The sequence below is a fragment of the Mus caroli genome, chromosome X, assembly GCF_900094665.2.
Source record: "Mus caroli chromosome X, CAROLI_EIJ_v1.1, whole genome shotgun sequence".
In the NCBI taxonomy this organism is placed as follows: domain Eukaryota; kingdom Metazoa; phylum Chordata; class Mammalia; order Rodentia; family Muridae; genus Mus; species Mus caroli.
The window spans coordinates 96388864-96402021 of record NC_034589.1 but is presented as its reverse complement, the minus strand read 5'-3'; the positions used below and the strand labels follow the sequence as shown (position 1 = coordinate 96402021).

The following is a 13158-nucleotide window of genomic DNA, read 5'->3' as shown; positions in this document are numbered from 1 at the left end:
CATCTGTAACGAGATCTGGCGCCCTCTTCTGGAGTGTCTGAAGACAGCTACAGTGTACTTACATATAATAAATAAATCTTAAAAAAAAAAAAAGATTATTGGTCAGTCTTTTGGTTAGGTCAGAGCTCTCTGGATCCAGTTTGAGGCTCAAAAGCCACACCTTTGAACATTGCAGTGGGACTAATCCTTCGATGCAAGTTTTCTTCCTCTTTTAATGCATTAGGGTTTTCTTTTTCTTTTTCATTTATTTGTGTGCATGCGCGCATCTGCACACATGAATGTGGAAGTCAGAGGACAACTTAATGAGTTGATTCTCTCCATCTACACATAATCTGGGTTCCGGAAATTGAATCCAAGCTGTCAGACTTGGTGGCAACTGCCTTCACCCTCTAAGCCATCTTGCTGGCCTGCGGTTTTATTTGGAGGGGGTAGGGGTAGTTGTGAGTGTAATGTATGTACATGTATGTGTATGTATATGAGCGGATCTTTGTGCAAATGCATAAAGGCCAAAGAAGGACACTGGCTATCCCTGCTCTGTCACTCTCCATTCTATTTCTTTGACATAAGATCTTACAGAAATGTATTTATTTTTAATTTTCTGTGCATTGGTGTTTTGCCAGCATGTATGTCTGGGTGAGGGTTTCCAATCTTAGAATTACAGACAGTTGTAAGCTACTGGGTGCTGGGATTTGAACTTGGGTCTTCTAGAAGAATAGTCAGTGCTTTTAACTGCTGAGTTATCTCTCCAGCCCCCATAGATCATTTCTGATACAAGGTGGGTGGAGGAAATTCACATATATGCACATATACTTTCAAGCAATTTCAGCAGTGTTTTGTTGCCTTTGCCTCCTGAGTGCTAGGATTAAAGTCATGCACCACTACCACCCGGCTATGGAAACATTACTTAAATTTCCCTCTTTCTAGGCTGGGCAGTGGTGATGCATGCCTTTAATGCCAGAACTGGGGGGTGAGAACAGAGGCAGTCAGATCTCTGTGAGTGCCAACCTGGTTTACAGAGTGAGTTCCAGGACAGCTAAGGTTACACAGAGAAACCCTGTCTTGGAAAAAGAAAAACAAACAAACAACCTCTTTCTACCCAGACTGGTGGTGTGTGCCTTTAATCCAGCAATTGGGAGGCAGAGGTAGGCAGATCTCTGTGAGTTCCAGACCAGCCTGGGCTACATATCGAGTTTAGGGCTAGCTAGAGTTACATACGACCTTATCTCAAAAGAAAAAAATAGGGCTGGAGAGATGGCTCAGTGGTTAAGAGCACCGACTGCTCTTCTGAAGGTTCTGAGTTCAAATCCCAGCAACCACATGGTGGCTCACAACCATCCGTAATGAGATCTGATGCCCTCTTCTGGTACATCTAAAGACAGTTACAGTGTACTTAGATATAATAATAAATGTTAAGAAAAAAAAGAAAAGAAAAAAAAATCCCTTCTCAGGTATGTATAGGTTTGTGTCAAATTGCCAACCAACACAGGCTAAAAGTCCTAGCTCCTTGATATAAATACTTCCAGTAGTCTGTGATGATTTGTGTGTGTGTGTGTGTGCGTGTGTGTGTGTGTTCATGTTAGGTGTAGGGGTGTGAGGAGTATTAGGTATATAGGTGTGTGGGTGCATGTATACGTGTGCATGAGCATATATGTATATAATCATGTGTAGGTCAGGGATAGCCTTAGCTGCCATTCTTCAAGTTCTGTCTACCTTGCTTATTGTAATAGGATCCCACATCTGTCATTAGGCTAGGCTGACAGCCCAGCAAGACTCAGGGGTCCTCCTGTCTCCATCCCCCAGGTTTGGATTACAAGTGCATGCCACCTTTGTCACTCCCACATGGGTACCGAGTAGCAAACTCTGCTCTTTATGTTTGTGCAGTGTCTTAGGGTTTTACTGCTGTGAACAGATACCATGACCAAGGCAACTCTTATAAGGACCATATTTAATTGGGGTTGGCTTACAGGCTCAGAGTTTCAGTCCATTATCATCAAGGCACAAACATGGCAGCATCCAGGCACACTTGGTACAGGAGGAGCTGAGAGTTCTACATCTTCATCTGAAGGCTGCTAGCAGAGTACTAACTAGGATGAGGGTCTTAAAGCCCACACCCACAGTAACACACTTCCTACAACAAGGCCACACCTCTTAATAGTGCCACTCCCTGGGCCAACCATATTCAAACCATCACATGCAGCAAGCATTGTACTGGCTAAACTGTCCTTTCTTTTATTTTTTGCAACATTTTATTTTATATGCGTGTGCCTATGTATATGTATATGTACCATGTACAGTGCAGGAGCCTTAGGAGATCAGATTCCTACCTTATACAGTTTTGCTTTGTTTTGGAGACAGAACCTTTCTATGTAGCCCTTGCTATTCTGGAACTCACTGTGTAAACTGGAGTTACAGAACTGAGCCCATGTTCTCTGCAAGAGTGGTCTCTTATCCACTGAGGCCCCTGTAATGATTTTAATATGAGTTAAATGTACTGTGTGCTGCATAGTTGTATGTCAACTTGACACAAGCTAAAGTCATCTGAGAGAAGGGAACCTCAATTAAGAAAATGCTTTTATAAGATCAGGCTTTAGGCAAGCCTATAAGGGCATTTTCTTAATGATTCCTTTGCTGATGAACAATGATGTGGAAGTGTAACAAAATAAACCCATTCTTCCCAGAGTTGCTTTTGGTTGTGGTGTTTATCGTAACCATAACTAAGACACACTTAAGTACACTCATTGGGAATATTGAGGCAGAATAACAGTTCCACCTGGGGCATGAGTAAGAAATGAACCTTAAGTGAAGCCTGAACTGTTATCTTTTAAAAATGCTTTACTGGTATGTATTAATTATATAAAAGAGTGGCTTTCATAATACTTTAACATGTTTGTATATATGTATATACAGAACTTTGATGGTATTTATCTTCCTGTTACCCATACTTAAAATGATATGTAGTGCCATCTATTTTTGAGTTAATAACATGATTTCTTTTCTCCTCCTTCTCCTCCTGTTCTTTTTTTTTTTTTTTTTTTGAGACAAGTCTATGTAGTCATGGCTGTCCTAGAACTTGCTATGTAGGCCAAGGTGGCCCGCTTCTGCCTCCTAAATGCTGGAGTTAAAGGTATTTACTACCATGCTTAGCAATTTTCGTCTTGGTAATATCTGAGTATCTCCATCATACAAATATCCTGTATATTCCTGTGGCCTCCGGGTGAAAGCATTAATGTCAGTCACCTGGCTACTTTCATGGATCTATGAATTTTCGCATCTCAATACAGAGTCAGAAAATCTGATGTTGATGCTAGAAATCTGTGTCTTAACAAGCCCCCATTCCAAGAAACTCTAGACATAGAAAATTGAGAACCATTGCCCTTAATTTTTTTGTGGTACTAGGGATTGAATCTAGGGCTTTGTGAATGGTAAGCAAGTGTTCTACTATTGAGTTATATCACCAGCCTGAGAATCAATTTTTAAGCCTTTTGAGATAATGATCATGAGAGCAGGCTGACCTTGAGCTCATGATCTTTCTGCCGCCACTGGAATTACAGGTGTGAGACATCACACCTAGCTTGGAAAATCTTTAAAGGCTGAGTGAGGTGAAGTTAGCTTAGTAAAAGAGGAGAGTGTTCTAGCAAGAGGACGGTGGTGTGAACCTGTACTTAGAGGTAACAGAGAAGCATACTGGATGCAAGGACTTAGAATAAAATTTGTAAGGTAGAAGGGTCAAGCGTGATAGTGGATGCCTTTGATCCCAGCACTCAGGTGGCAGAATCAGGCAGATCTCTGAGGCCAGGCCAATCTGATCTAGCCTACACAGTGAGTTTCTGAATAGCCAGACATACCCTGTCTTCAAAACAAAAATGTGTAAGGTAGGATGTGACCCGTAAGATTAGAGGGGTCATAGGTTGTTGGCTATGTCAGAGAGGGCTTGTAATACCAGATTAAGCAGCTTAAGCTTTGTAGACTATGGGTCCACCAGAGACATTTTTTAAAGATTTATTTATTTATTATATGTAAGTACACTGTAGCTGTCTTCAGACACTCCAGAAGAGGGAGTCAGATCTCGTTACGGATGGTTGTGAGCCACCATGTGGTTGCTGGGATTCGAACTCTGGACCTTCGGAAGAGCAGTCGGGTGCTCTTACCCACTGAGCCATCTCACTAGCCCCCAGAGACATTTTTGAGTTAACATCTTTATTGAATGCCAATGCCGGGCATTTGCCTATTGATACTGTACAGTTCAGTGACATTCATTATATTCACATACTTGAGAATATGGTGTGTTCAAATAATTGTGTACCTTTCACTATAGCCAATTTTTGGATATTTTCATTACCTTTCAAAGACATTATTTTTAAAAAACCTATAGTTTATTTTTATTTTCTGTACATTAGTGTTTTGTCTGCATGTATGTCTGTGTGAGGGTGTCAGAAGCCCTGGAACTGAAGTTATAAAGGGTTGTGAGCTGCCATGTGGGTGCCAGGAATTGAATTCGTGTCCTCTTAACCTCTGAGCCATCTCTCCAGCCCCACAAAGAAATTCTTAACTGTTTGGCCATCATTCCTCTAGTCCTGATGGGTTATAAAGTGATATCTCTGAGGTTTTGGTTTCCATTTCCCTGATAACTAACATGGAGTATCTTTTTATGTTCTTCTCTTTTTAAAAATTATAAATTTTAGTGCAGAGTAAATAAACAAATGAATGGGATTCTCAGATATTGTATGTATGTTTATACTATGTATTGATCATGTTCATCGTACCTTTATAGAGCAGGCTGGCCTGGAATTTAGGGACCCACCTGCCTCTGCCTCTCCTATGCTGAGATTAACAGCGTGCATGACACTATACCCGGCCTCACCCACTTTTATGCCTTCCTCTGTTCCTTTCCTTTCCTCTTCTCTTTCTCCTATCCCAGTCCCCAATAGATACCTCTTCTTTAGGCTTCAGGTTGGTTCAGGTTGGTTTGTGGCTTCTTCTCCTCTCGGGGGTTTGGCAGTGGGGAGATCTTGCTGCAAATAAGTGGATTGGGGGGGGGTGCTGGTGATATCCCTATATTCAACCCTTCAGAACTATAGAGAAAAATATTTCATTTTTTTATGGTCAGATAATGCTCAATTGTGTGTTTTATTTTTATTATTTTGCAATTCCTATAAAGGTAAGGAACTTTTCTATGCCTGCCCTAGCTCTGAAATAATGACACAGACCAGGTATATTATAAGCTTTTTTCACTATAGCTGAGTAGGGTACTCATCTATTCTAACCTGACTATGCTGGCCTGGCCTATTTCCCAGCCACCTGTCCTGTTACTTGCCTGAGTTACTTGTCTGTGTCTGGTCCTAACTAGGATCAGAAGTCCTGTCTCTCTCCTCCCCCACCCAGTTTTTGGGTGAATCAGCTCTTTATTAACCAATCAGAGGTGATAGAAAACAATCTTTTGTTTGTTTGTTTGTTTGTTTGAGACAGGGTTTCTTTGTATAGCCCTGGCTGTCCTGGAACTCACTTTGTAGACCAGGCTAGCCTCAAACTCAGAAATCTGCCTGCCTCTGCCTCCCAAGTGCTGGGATTAAAGGCATACGCCACTACCGCCCGGCAGAAAACAATCTTTATACATCATTGAGACAGGAGATGTTATAATAATCATGACAGTGCCAACATCTGGACTGCGACCAGATCTCTGGGCACGGAAATCAGCATCTGAAATATACACTGTTGTACAAAACCTTTTTATTATTTTTATAAAATATTCCTTTTTATTTTTTATATGCATTGGTGCTTTGTTTGCATGTATGTCTATGTGAGGGCATTAGACCCTTTGGAACTGGAGTTACAGACATTTGTAAGCTGTCATGTGGGTGCTGGGAATTGAATCAGGGTCCTCTGGAAGAGTAGTCAGTGCTCTTAACCTCTGAGCCATCTCTCCAGCCCTTCAATTGTATAGTTGTATTACATATATGTATATGGGGAGCCTGACTGATTCCATAACATGGGAATTATGTATAGCGCTGTGATGAACATGGGTATGAAGGGGTCTCTATACTAAGCTAAGTGATTTTGGTGGGTAAATGCTCAGAAGTGATATAATTGGATTATAAAGTGGTTTTGTTCTCATTCTTGAGAATGTCTTCCATAGAGACTTACTAATGTACGTTCCCAACAGTATTTGTTTACTTATTGTTACTGTGTGCAATCTGTGTGCAGGTGTCACATGACAGCTTTGGGATTTGCTTGAGGGCATTAGAAACCCAATTTAGTTACAGGGCTGGATGAGCCTCAGCTGGTAAAGTAGTTGCCTAGCCATGCACAAAGCCCTGAGTTCAATCTCAGCACTACATATAAAACTGGGCATAGCAGATGCCTAAAATTCCCAGCACTCATCAGGTAGGATAGATAGAGGCCAGAAGATAGTTCAAGGTCAACCTTGGCTGTATAGTGAGCTTAGGAAGAATTTCAAGGGATACTTGAGAGTGCCTTAAGAAAAAAAGCCCAACTACAGTCTGGATTCCAAAATGAACTCTAAAGCTTTCATAGGTTAAATATTCAGTCTGTTTCCTCTCTTGAGAATTGGCTTCAGAGGCTCCTTCATGCCAAGCAAGTATTCTACCGCTTGAGCTAATTTCCGAGTCCCATGTCACATTATTTTTTTTTTTTTACTTTTTTTCTTTTTTAAAATAGATATGTGCAAGAAGCCAAAGAAGCAGCTAAGAATGGAGATCTGGAAGAATCATTGAAACTTTTCAATTTGGCAAAGGACATTTTTCCCACCAAAAAGGTGATGAGCAGAATCCAGAAACTCCAGGAAGCTTTGGAGCAGTTGGCAGAAGATGATGATGATGAATTTATAGATGTGTGCAGCTCTGGCTTGCTGCTTTATCGAGAGCTGTATGAGAAACTCTTTGAGCACCAGAAAGAAGGCATCGCTTTTCTCTATAGCCTGTATAAGGATGGAAGAAAAGGGGCCATTTTAGCAGATGATATGGGATTAGGGAAGACTGTTCAGGTCATTGCTTTCCTGTCAGGTATGTTTGATGCTTCACTTGTGAATCATGTGCTATTGATCATGCCAACCAATCTCATTAATACATGGGTCAACGAATTTGCCAAGTGGACTCCAGGAATGAGAGTGAAAACCTTTCATGGCTCCAGCAAGAGTGAACGCACTAGAAGCCTGACACGGATTCAACAAAGGAACGGTGTTGTGATCACTACCTACCAAATGTTACTCAATAATTGGCAGCAACTTGCAAGCTTTAATGGACAAGCATTTGTATGGGACTACGTCATCCTTGATGAAGCCCATAAGATCAAAAGCGCCTCTACCAAGTCAGCAGTGTGTGCACGTGCTATTCCTGCGAGTAATCGCCTCCTCCTCACAGGAACACCAGTCCAGAATAACCTGCAAGAACTCTGGTCCCTGTTTGATTTTGCTTGCCAAGGCTCCTTGTTAGGAACATTAAAAACTTTTAAAATGGAGTATGAACATCCGATTATTAGAGCAAGAGAGAAGGATGCCACCCCTGGGGAAAAAGCCTTGGGACTTAAGATATCTGAAAATTTAATGGAAATCATAAAACCCTATTTTCTAAGGAGGACCAAAGAAGAAGTGCAGATGAAAAAGGCAGACAATCCAGAGGCCAGACTTGGTGAAAAGAATCCAGCTGGTGAAGCCATTTGTGAGACATTTCCCCTTGCCAGGAAAAATGATTTAATTGTTTGGATACGCCTTCTGCCTTTACAAGAGGAAATTTATAGGAAGTTTGTGTCTTTAGAGCACATCAAGGAGTTGTTAATGGAGACACGCTCACCTCTGGCTGAGCTGGGTGTCTTAAAGAAGCTCTGTGACCACCCTAGGCTGCTATCTGCACGAGCTTGCCGTTTGCTGAATCTAGGAACTGCCACATTCTCTGCTCAGGATGAAAATGAGCAAGAAGATGTCTCAAATATGAACAGCATTGATCACTTAACTGACAAAACACTGATGCAAGAGTCTGGAAAAATGATATTCTTAATGTCCCTGCTAGAAAGACTTCAAGATGAAGGACATCAAACTCTGGTGTTTTCTCAGTCGATAAAAATTCTCAACATCATTGAGCGTCTCTTAAAGAACAAGCACTTTAAGACATTGCGAATTGATGGCACAGTTACTCATCTTTGGGAACGAGAAAAAAGAATTCAGTTATTCCAGCAAAATAAAGAATACTCAGTTTTTCTACTTACCACTCAAGTAGGTGGTGTTGGCCTAACATTAACTGCAGCGACTAGAGTTGTCATTTTTGACCCTAGCTGGAACCCTGCAACTGATGCTCAGGCTGTGGATAGAGTTTACCGAATTGGCCAAAAAGAGAATGTTGTGGTTTATCGACTAATCACTTGTGGAACTGTAGAAGAAAAGATATATAGAAGACAGGTTTTCAAGGACTCCTTGATCAGACAAACTACTGGTGAGAAGAAGAACCCATTCCGCTATTTCACCAAACAAGAGTTAAAAGAGCTCTTCACAGTTGGGGACCTGCAGAACTCTGCGACCCAGATGCAGCTTCAGTGTCTACATGCTGCTCAGCGGAGATCTGATGAGAAACTAGATGAGCATATCGCCTACCTCCACTTGTTGGGCATAGCAGGAATCTCAGACCATGATTTGATGTTCACCTGTGATCTGTCTGTTAAAGAAGAGCTTGACATGTTAGAAGACTCTCAGTACATTCACCAGAGAGTTCAAAAAGCTCAATTCCTCGTTGAATCTGAGTCTCAAGATACAGTGCAAAGACAAAGGAGTGGAATTGAGGAGACCTGGCTCAAAGCACAGGAATTTCCTTCTCAACAGAAGAAGAAAGGTACTGAATTCAAGAAACCTCAGCCTCAGCCTTCACGCCTTCTGTCTAAACCTACCCAGGTAGAGGCTGTCAGTTCTCAAATGGCCAGTATAACCATTTGCGATCAGTCTGCAGAAAGTGAACCCCAAGAGCACTCTGAGGTACATGATGATGTCACTTCGCTGCAAGGTAGTCACCACCTCAACAGTACATTTGATGCTGGCACTATAGCTTCTTTACCCCAGGAGGCTGAAAGTATAAGAGAAGTTTCTACTGACTCTTTATTGAGCCCTGCAAAAGGTTTTGCAGCTGAAAATGATGCTATGCAGAAGAAGGGATTACAAGCATCACCTGGGCAAGAGGCCCCATCAGAGAACCTGGGAAGTTTTCATTATTTACCTAGAGAATCCAGCAAGGCCAGTCTTGGGCCAAATTTAGATCTACAGGATAGTGTGGTTTTATATCACCGCAGTCCCACAGCAAATGAAAATCAAAACCTAGAATCAGATGTACCCATGATTGAAATATCTGATGACTTGTCTGCACCTCCTAGCGTACTGGAGGGTGCTCAAGCAATCGAGGCCCAGTTGGAGTTGAAAGAGGACGACCCTTTAAAATCACCACCACAATATGTATGTGATTTCAATCTTTTCCTGGAAGACTCTGCAGACACTAGACAAAACCTCTCCAGCAAGTTTTTGGAACATGTTGAGAAAGAACAAAGCTTGCAAAGCCCTGCAGCTAACTCCAGGGCAAAGTCAGCACTTACTCTCAGTTTGGATTCTTCTAAGAGTGATGAAGAATCAGGAGTGATTAGTGTGAAAACCAAAAGCAAAGCTAGAAGGATCCTCTCAGATGATGAAGATGAAGATGAAGAAGATGCTTTTAAAGGAAGTTCCACAAATTCAATTAACATCTCTCCCTTTCCATTCTCATCTGTGAAACAATTTGATGCTTCAACTCCCCAAAGCGACAGCAATCCATCTCGAAGGTTCTTTTCACCTAAAATACCAGGTGAAGTGAATACGTCCTTATATTCTAGGAGGTCCCTGGCTTCTAGGAGGTCTCTGATCAATGTGGTTTTAGATGATGTGGAAGATATAGAGGAAAGGCTTGATAACAGCAGCGAGGAGGAGAGTGAGCCAGGGCTTTCCGAAGAGAGCAATGAAGAAGAAGCCTTAGCCTGCACAGAAGAGCAGCCTTCTGGGGCAACACTGGCTTCAGGAAACAAGTCCAGCAACTTGACCATGTCTGAGCCTACTTCTCCAGCCCCACAAAGCTCTCCCTGTGCCCCTGAACCTTCGTCAAGTGACCCTATGCCTGATCCTCCCCAGGATCCGGCAGTGGAGGCTGGTAATGACTATGAGAGTCTTGTAGCTCGTGGGAAAGAACTGAAAGAGTGCGGGAAGATACAGGAGGCTCTCAACTGCTTAGTTAAAGCACTTGATATAAAAAGTGCAGATCCTGAGGTCATGCTCATGACTTTAAGTTTGTATAAGCAACTGAACATTTGAGAACTTTATAGCCTATTTCTTATGTCTAAAATGCAATTGAATATAAATGTTTTGTTCAGTAGTTCTTCCCTTGAATATTTCATTTTTTTCCCTTTTAGGCATACTTTGTAAACTTTCAGAAGTGTTACCTAAAGTTTTGTGAAGCTGTTCTGGCTACTTTTACTTTGAAAAGGGCCATTTTGTCTGTTAGCTCAGTTCTGAAAATTAAAGTGCCTTTTCTCGAGTTTTTCCATTCATTTTCTTTCACAAGGTGGTAGACAGAAACTCTTTAGTTCCAATAAGCTCGTCATTTAGCCTTCCAAATCTAAGATAGCCTTAATAATGTGCTGTTTGTGCTTTCAGCTTAGTTGCGTACAGTACCTGTACTAGCATTCTTGGGCACTTGTAGCCTGCCCTGGAGTTGCTCTACCAACTGGTTAGCTATTCTTCTTCACTTACTCTGGACTGTCTGCTTTTCTTCAACCCAGTTATGTGGGGTGTGTGTGTGTGTGTGTGTGTGTGGGTGTTCTTCAGTTTTTTGAGACAAAGTCTCTACATAGTTCTGGCTGGCCTGGAACTCAGGGAGATAGATCCACCTGCCTCTGCCTCCCTGGAGCTGGGATTAAGGGTGTATAACACTATGTCCCACTTATACTGGTGTTTGGATGCTATCACATCCTCTCTTTTGATTGTCGACTAGATAAGAATCCGATTCACCTTCAGAAACACCAAGTGCAGCATATGCTGTCACCAAAGAATTAGTGTTTATGACACCCAGTGTGGTGGTGGAAGTCCATACCAGAACACTTCTCTGGACACCAACCAGTGCCCTGCAATTCAGTTTGGACACTACCCAGAGTTACTGGGAGACTACAAGTTTTAGCCTCAGTTCCACAAAGTCTGCCTTTACAGGGTAGTGTTAAAAGAATATTATCCCAGTGTGGAAGGACTAAGCAATATCTATCCCTTCTCTAGAGGTCCTAATGACAAACCAAAGTATGATTCAGCCTGGGGAACCAACGAGTTTGTGGGTTTACTTACAGTGCACGAGTGAGGAGTTATTGGCTGAAGCATGCATGAGCAAAGAAGTCACACTGAGAAAGTCCACTCAGCGTGGTGATGACTTCCCCTTGGCTGCATAGATGGAGCCCCCTTCCCCCAGTCCTTTCCAGCCTATACACTGCAGCCTCTCCATGAAATCTAGAGGCTATATAGAACTAGAGCAGCTGTGAGTATTTGGGTAAGGCTTCAGTGACCCTCCTTGCCCTTCCTGTGAGAGAATGTCACCATGCCCAGCTATGATGATCTAAGCAAGCAGATGCAGCTGCTCTTACAATATGGTGGTTGTTCTGCTCAAAGGATAGTAAGACATTACTTAATAACACATTACTACAAATTGGGGTTTTACGCCCTTCCAGGTCACGGAACTCCTAAAAACAGTTTGCTATACTTAGTTTATTAAAGTAAACCTAGGAACAGGGAATAAAAAGGACGATTAGGTGTAGGTCTGAAGGAGGTTGCAGGGAGCCCCCACACCCTCCAGCAACACCCCAACCCCTTCAACCAGGCGTATTAAGCTACCAGTGGTTCTCAACCTTCCTAATGCTGAGACCCGTACAATTGCTCATGTTGTAATGACCCCCAACCATAAAATTATTTCACTGTTACTTCATAACTAAATTTTGCTACTGTTATGAATTGTAAATATCTGTATTTTCCAACAGTCTTAGGCAACCCTTGTGAGGTTGGAGACCACTAACCTAAACCTTCTCAAACTCAATTGTTTAATGTAGTGCTAGGGATATTTTTGGACAATTAATGAATGCTTAAGTAGTTGGCCATTACCAATTAACCCAAGTTTATAGCCCTGGAGGTTGGGCACTCCCACCCCTCTAATGAAACCTTGGTCCTATGGCTACCTGCTTCCATTCCAGAGCTGGAACAGAGGAGGATGGTGTCTAGCCACCAATCATTTCATCAGCAAACACATCATTCAGTAGATTTTCAGGGCTTTAGGAACTATGTGCCAGGAGCCAAGAACAAAGACCAGATTTTCATAGCTCCCTGTAATTCAAAGTTTCTAACAATGCTCTTAAAAGAGAATGCCTCCCACCCCGGTACCCTCCCACCATGGTGTGGATTAACTATTACCCTACCCTTAAGTTCTGTGAATTCAAGAACTCACCTTGTCTTGTGCAGTAGTGTATCCCCATGGCCTAGAAGAATTCAATTTAGATGACAACTGTTCAACAAACATCTGAAAATGAAGACTCGCTTAAAGGTTTGGTAAGTACCGATTCCCACCAAGGTTGTTAGGTGAGGACAGGAGACTGTCCCTGTTTTAGATGCTCCACACAGAAACCTTCACAGGTCACATGTTCAGAGGAAAACACTCGGGCTTGATCTTTGGGGGATAGTTCAGCTTGCTACCAGCTGGAACTTATCAGTGACTTCACCGAGGGGCTTGCCTAGATCCCCTGATTAGTGATCTCCATGCCTGAGAAAAGACTTCTCCAAATATCTAGCTTCTGGCCTCTTCATACCGCACTGAAGATTTAAGAGGAAAACAAAGGCATTTGCACTTTGGACTCTGGTTCCCATATCACCCACCATGGCCTCAGCCCTGCTCCTACCTAACCTCACTTTGCACACAGAACCCCTGCCTTTGCATTCCCCACTGCTCCCAGGTTTCCTGCAGCTGCTTCTTTTTTAAATTGGAGACAGAGTTTCTCTGTGTAGCCCTGGCTGTCCTGGAACTTACTCTGTAGACCAGGCTGGCCTCGAACTCAGAAATCTGCCTGCCTCTGCCTCCCAAGTGCTGGGATTAAAGGCGTGCGCCACCACTGCCCGGC

General features: G+C 42.5%; 1 protein-coding gene across 1 annotated transcript in view; it reads left to right on the top strand.

Moving 5' to 3' along the window:
• Ercc6l (ERCC excision repair 6 like, spindle assembly checkpoint helicase) overlaps nucleotides 1-10548 on the top strand; it is a 13770-nt gene extending 3222 nt beyond the window's left edge. Inside the window, exon 2 of the mRNA XM_021153694.1 lies at nucleotides 6676-10548. Coding sequence (XP_021009353.1) covers nucleotides 6676-10327 — 3652 coding nt within the window. The 3' untranslated portion in view covers nucleotides 10328-10548. The remainder of the gene's footprint in view (nucleotides 1-6675) is intronic.
• The last annotated feature ends 2610 nt before the right edge of the window (nucleotides 10549-13158 follow it).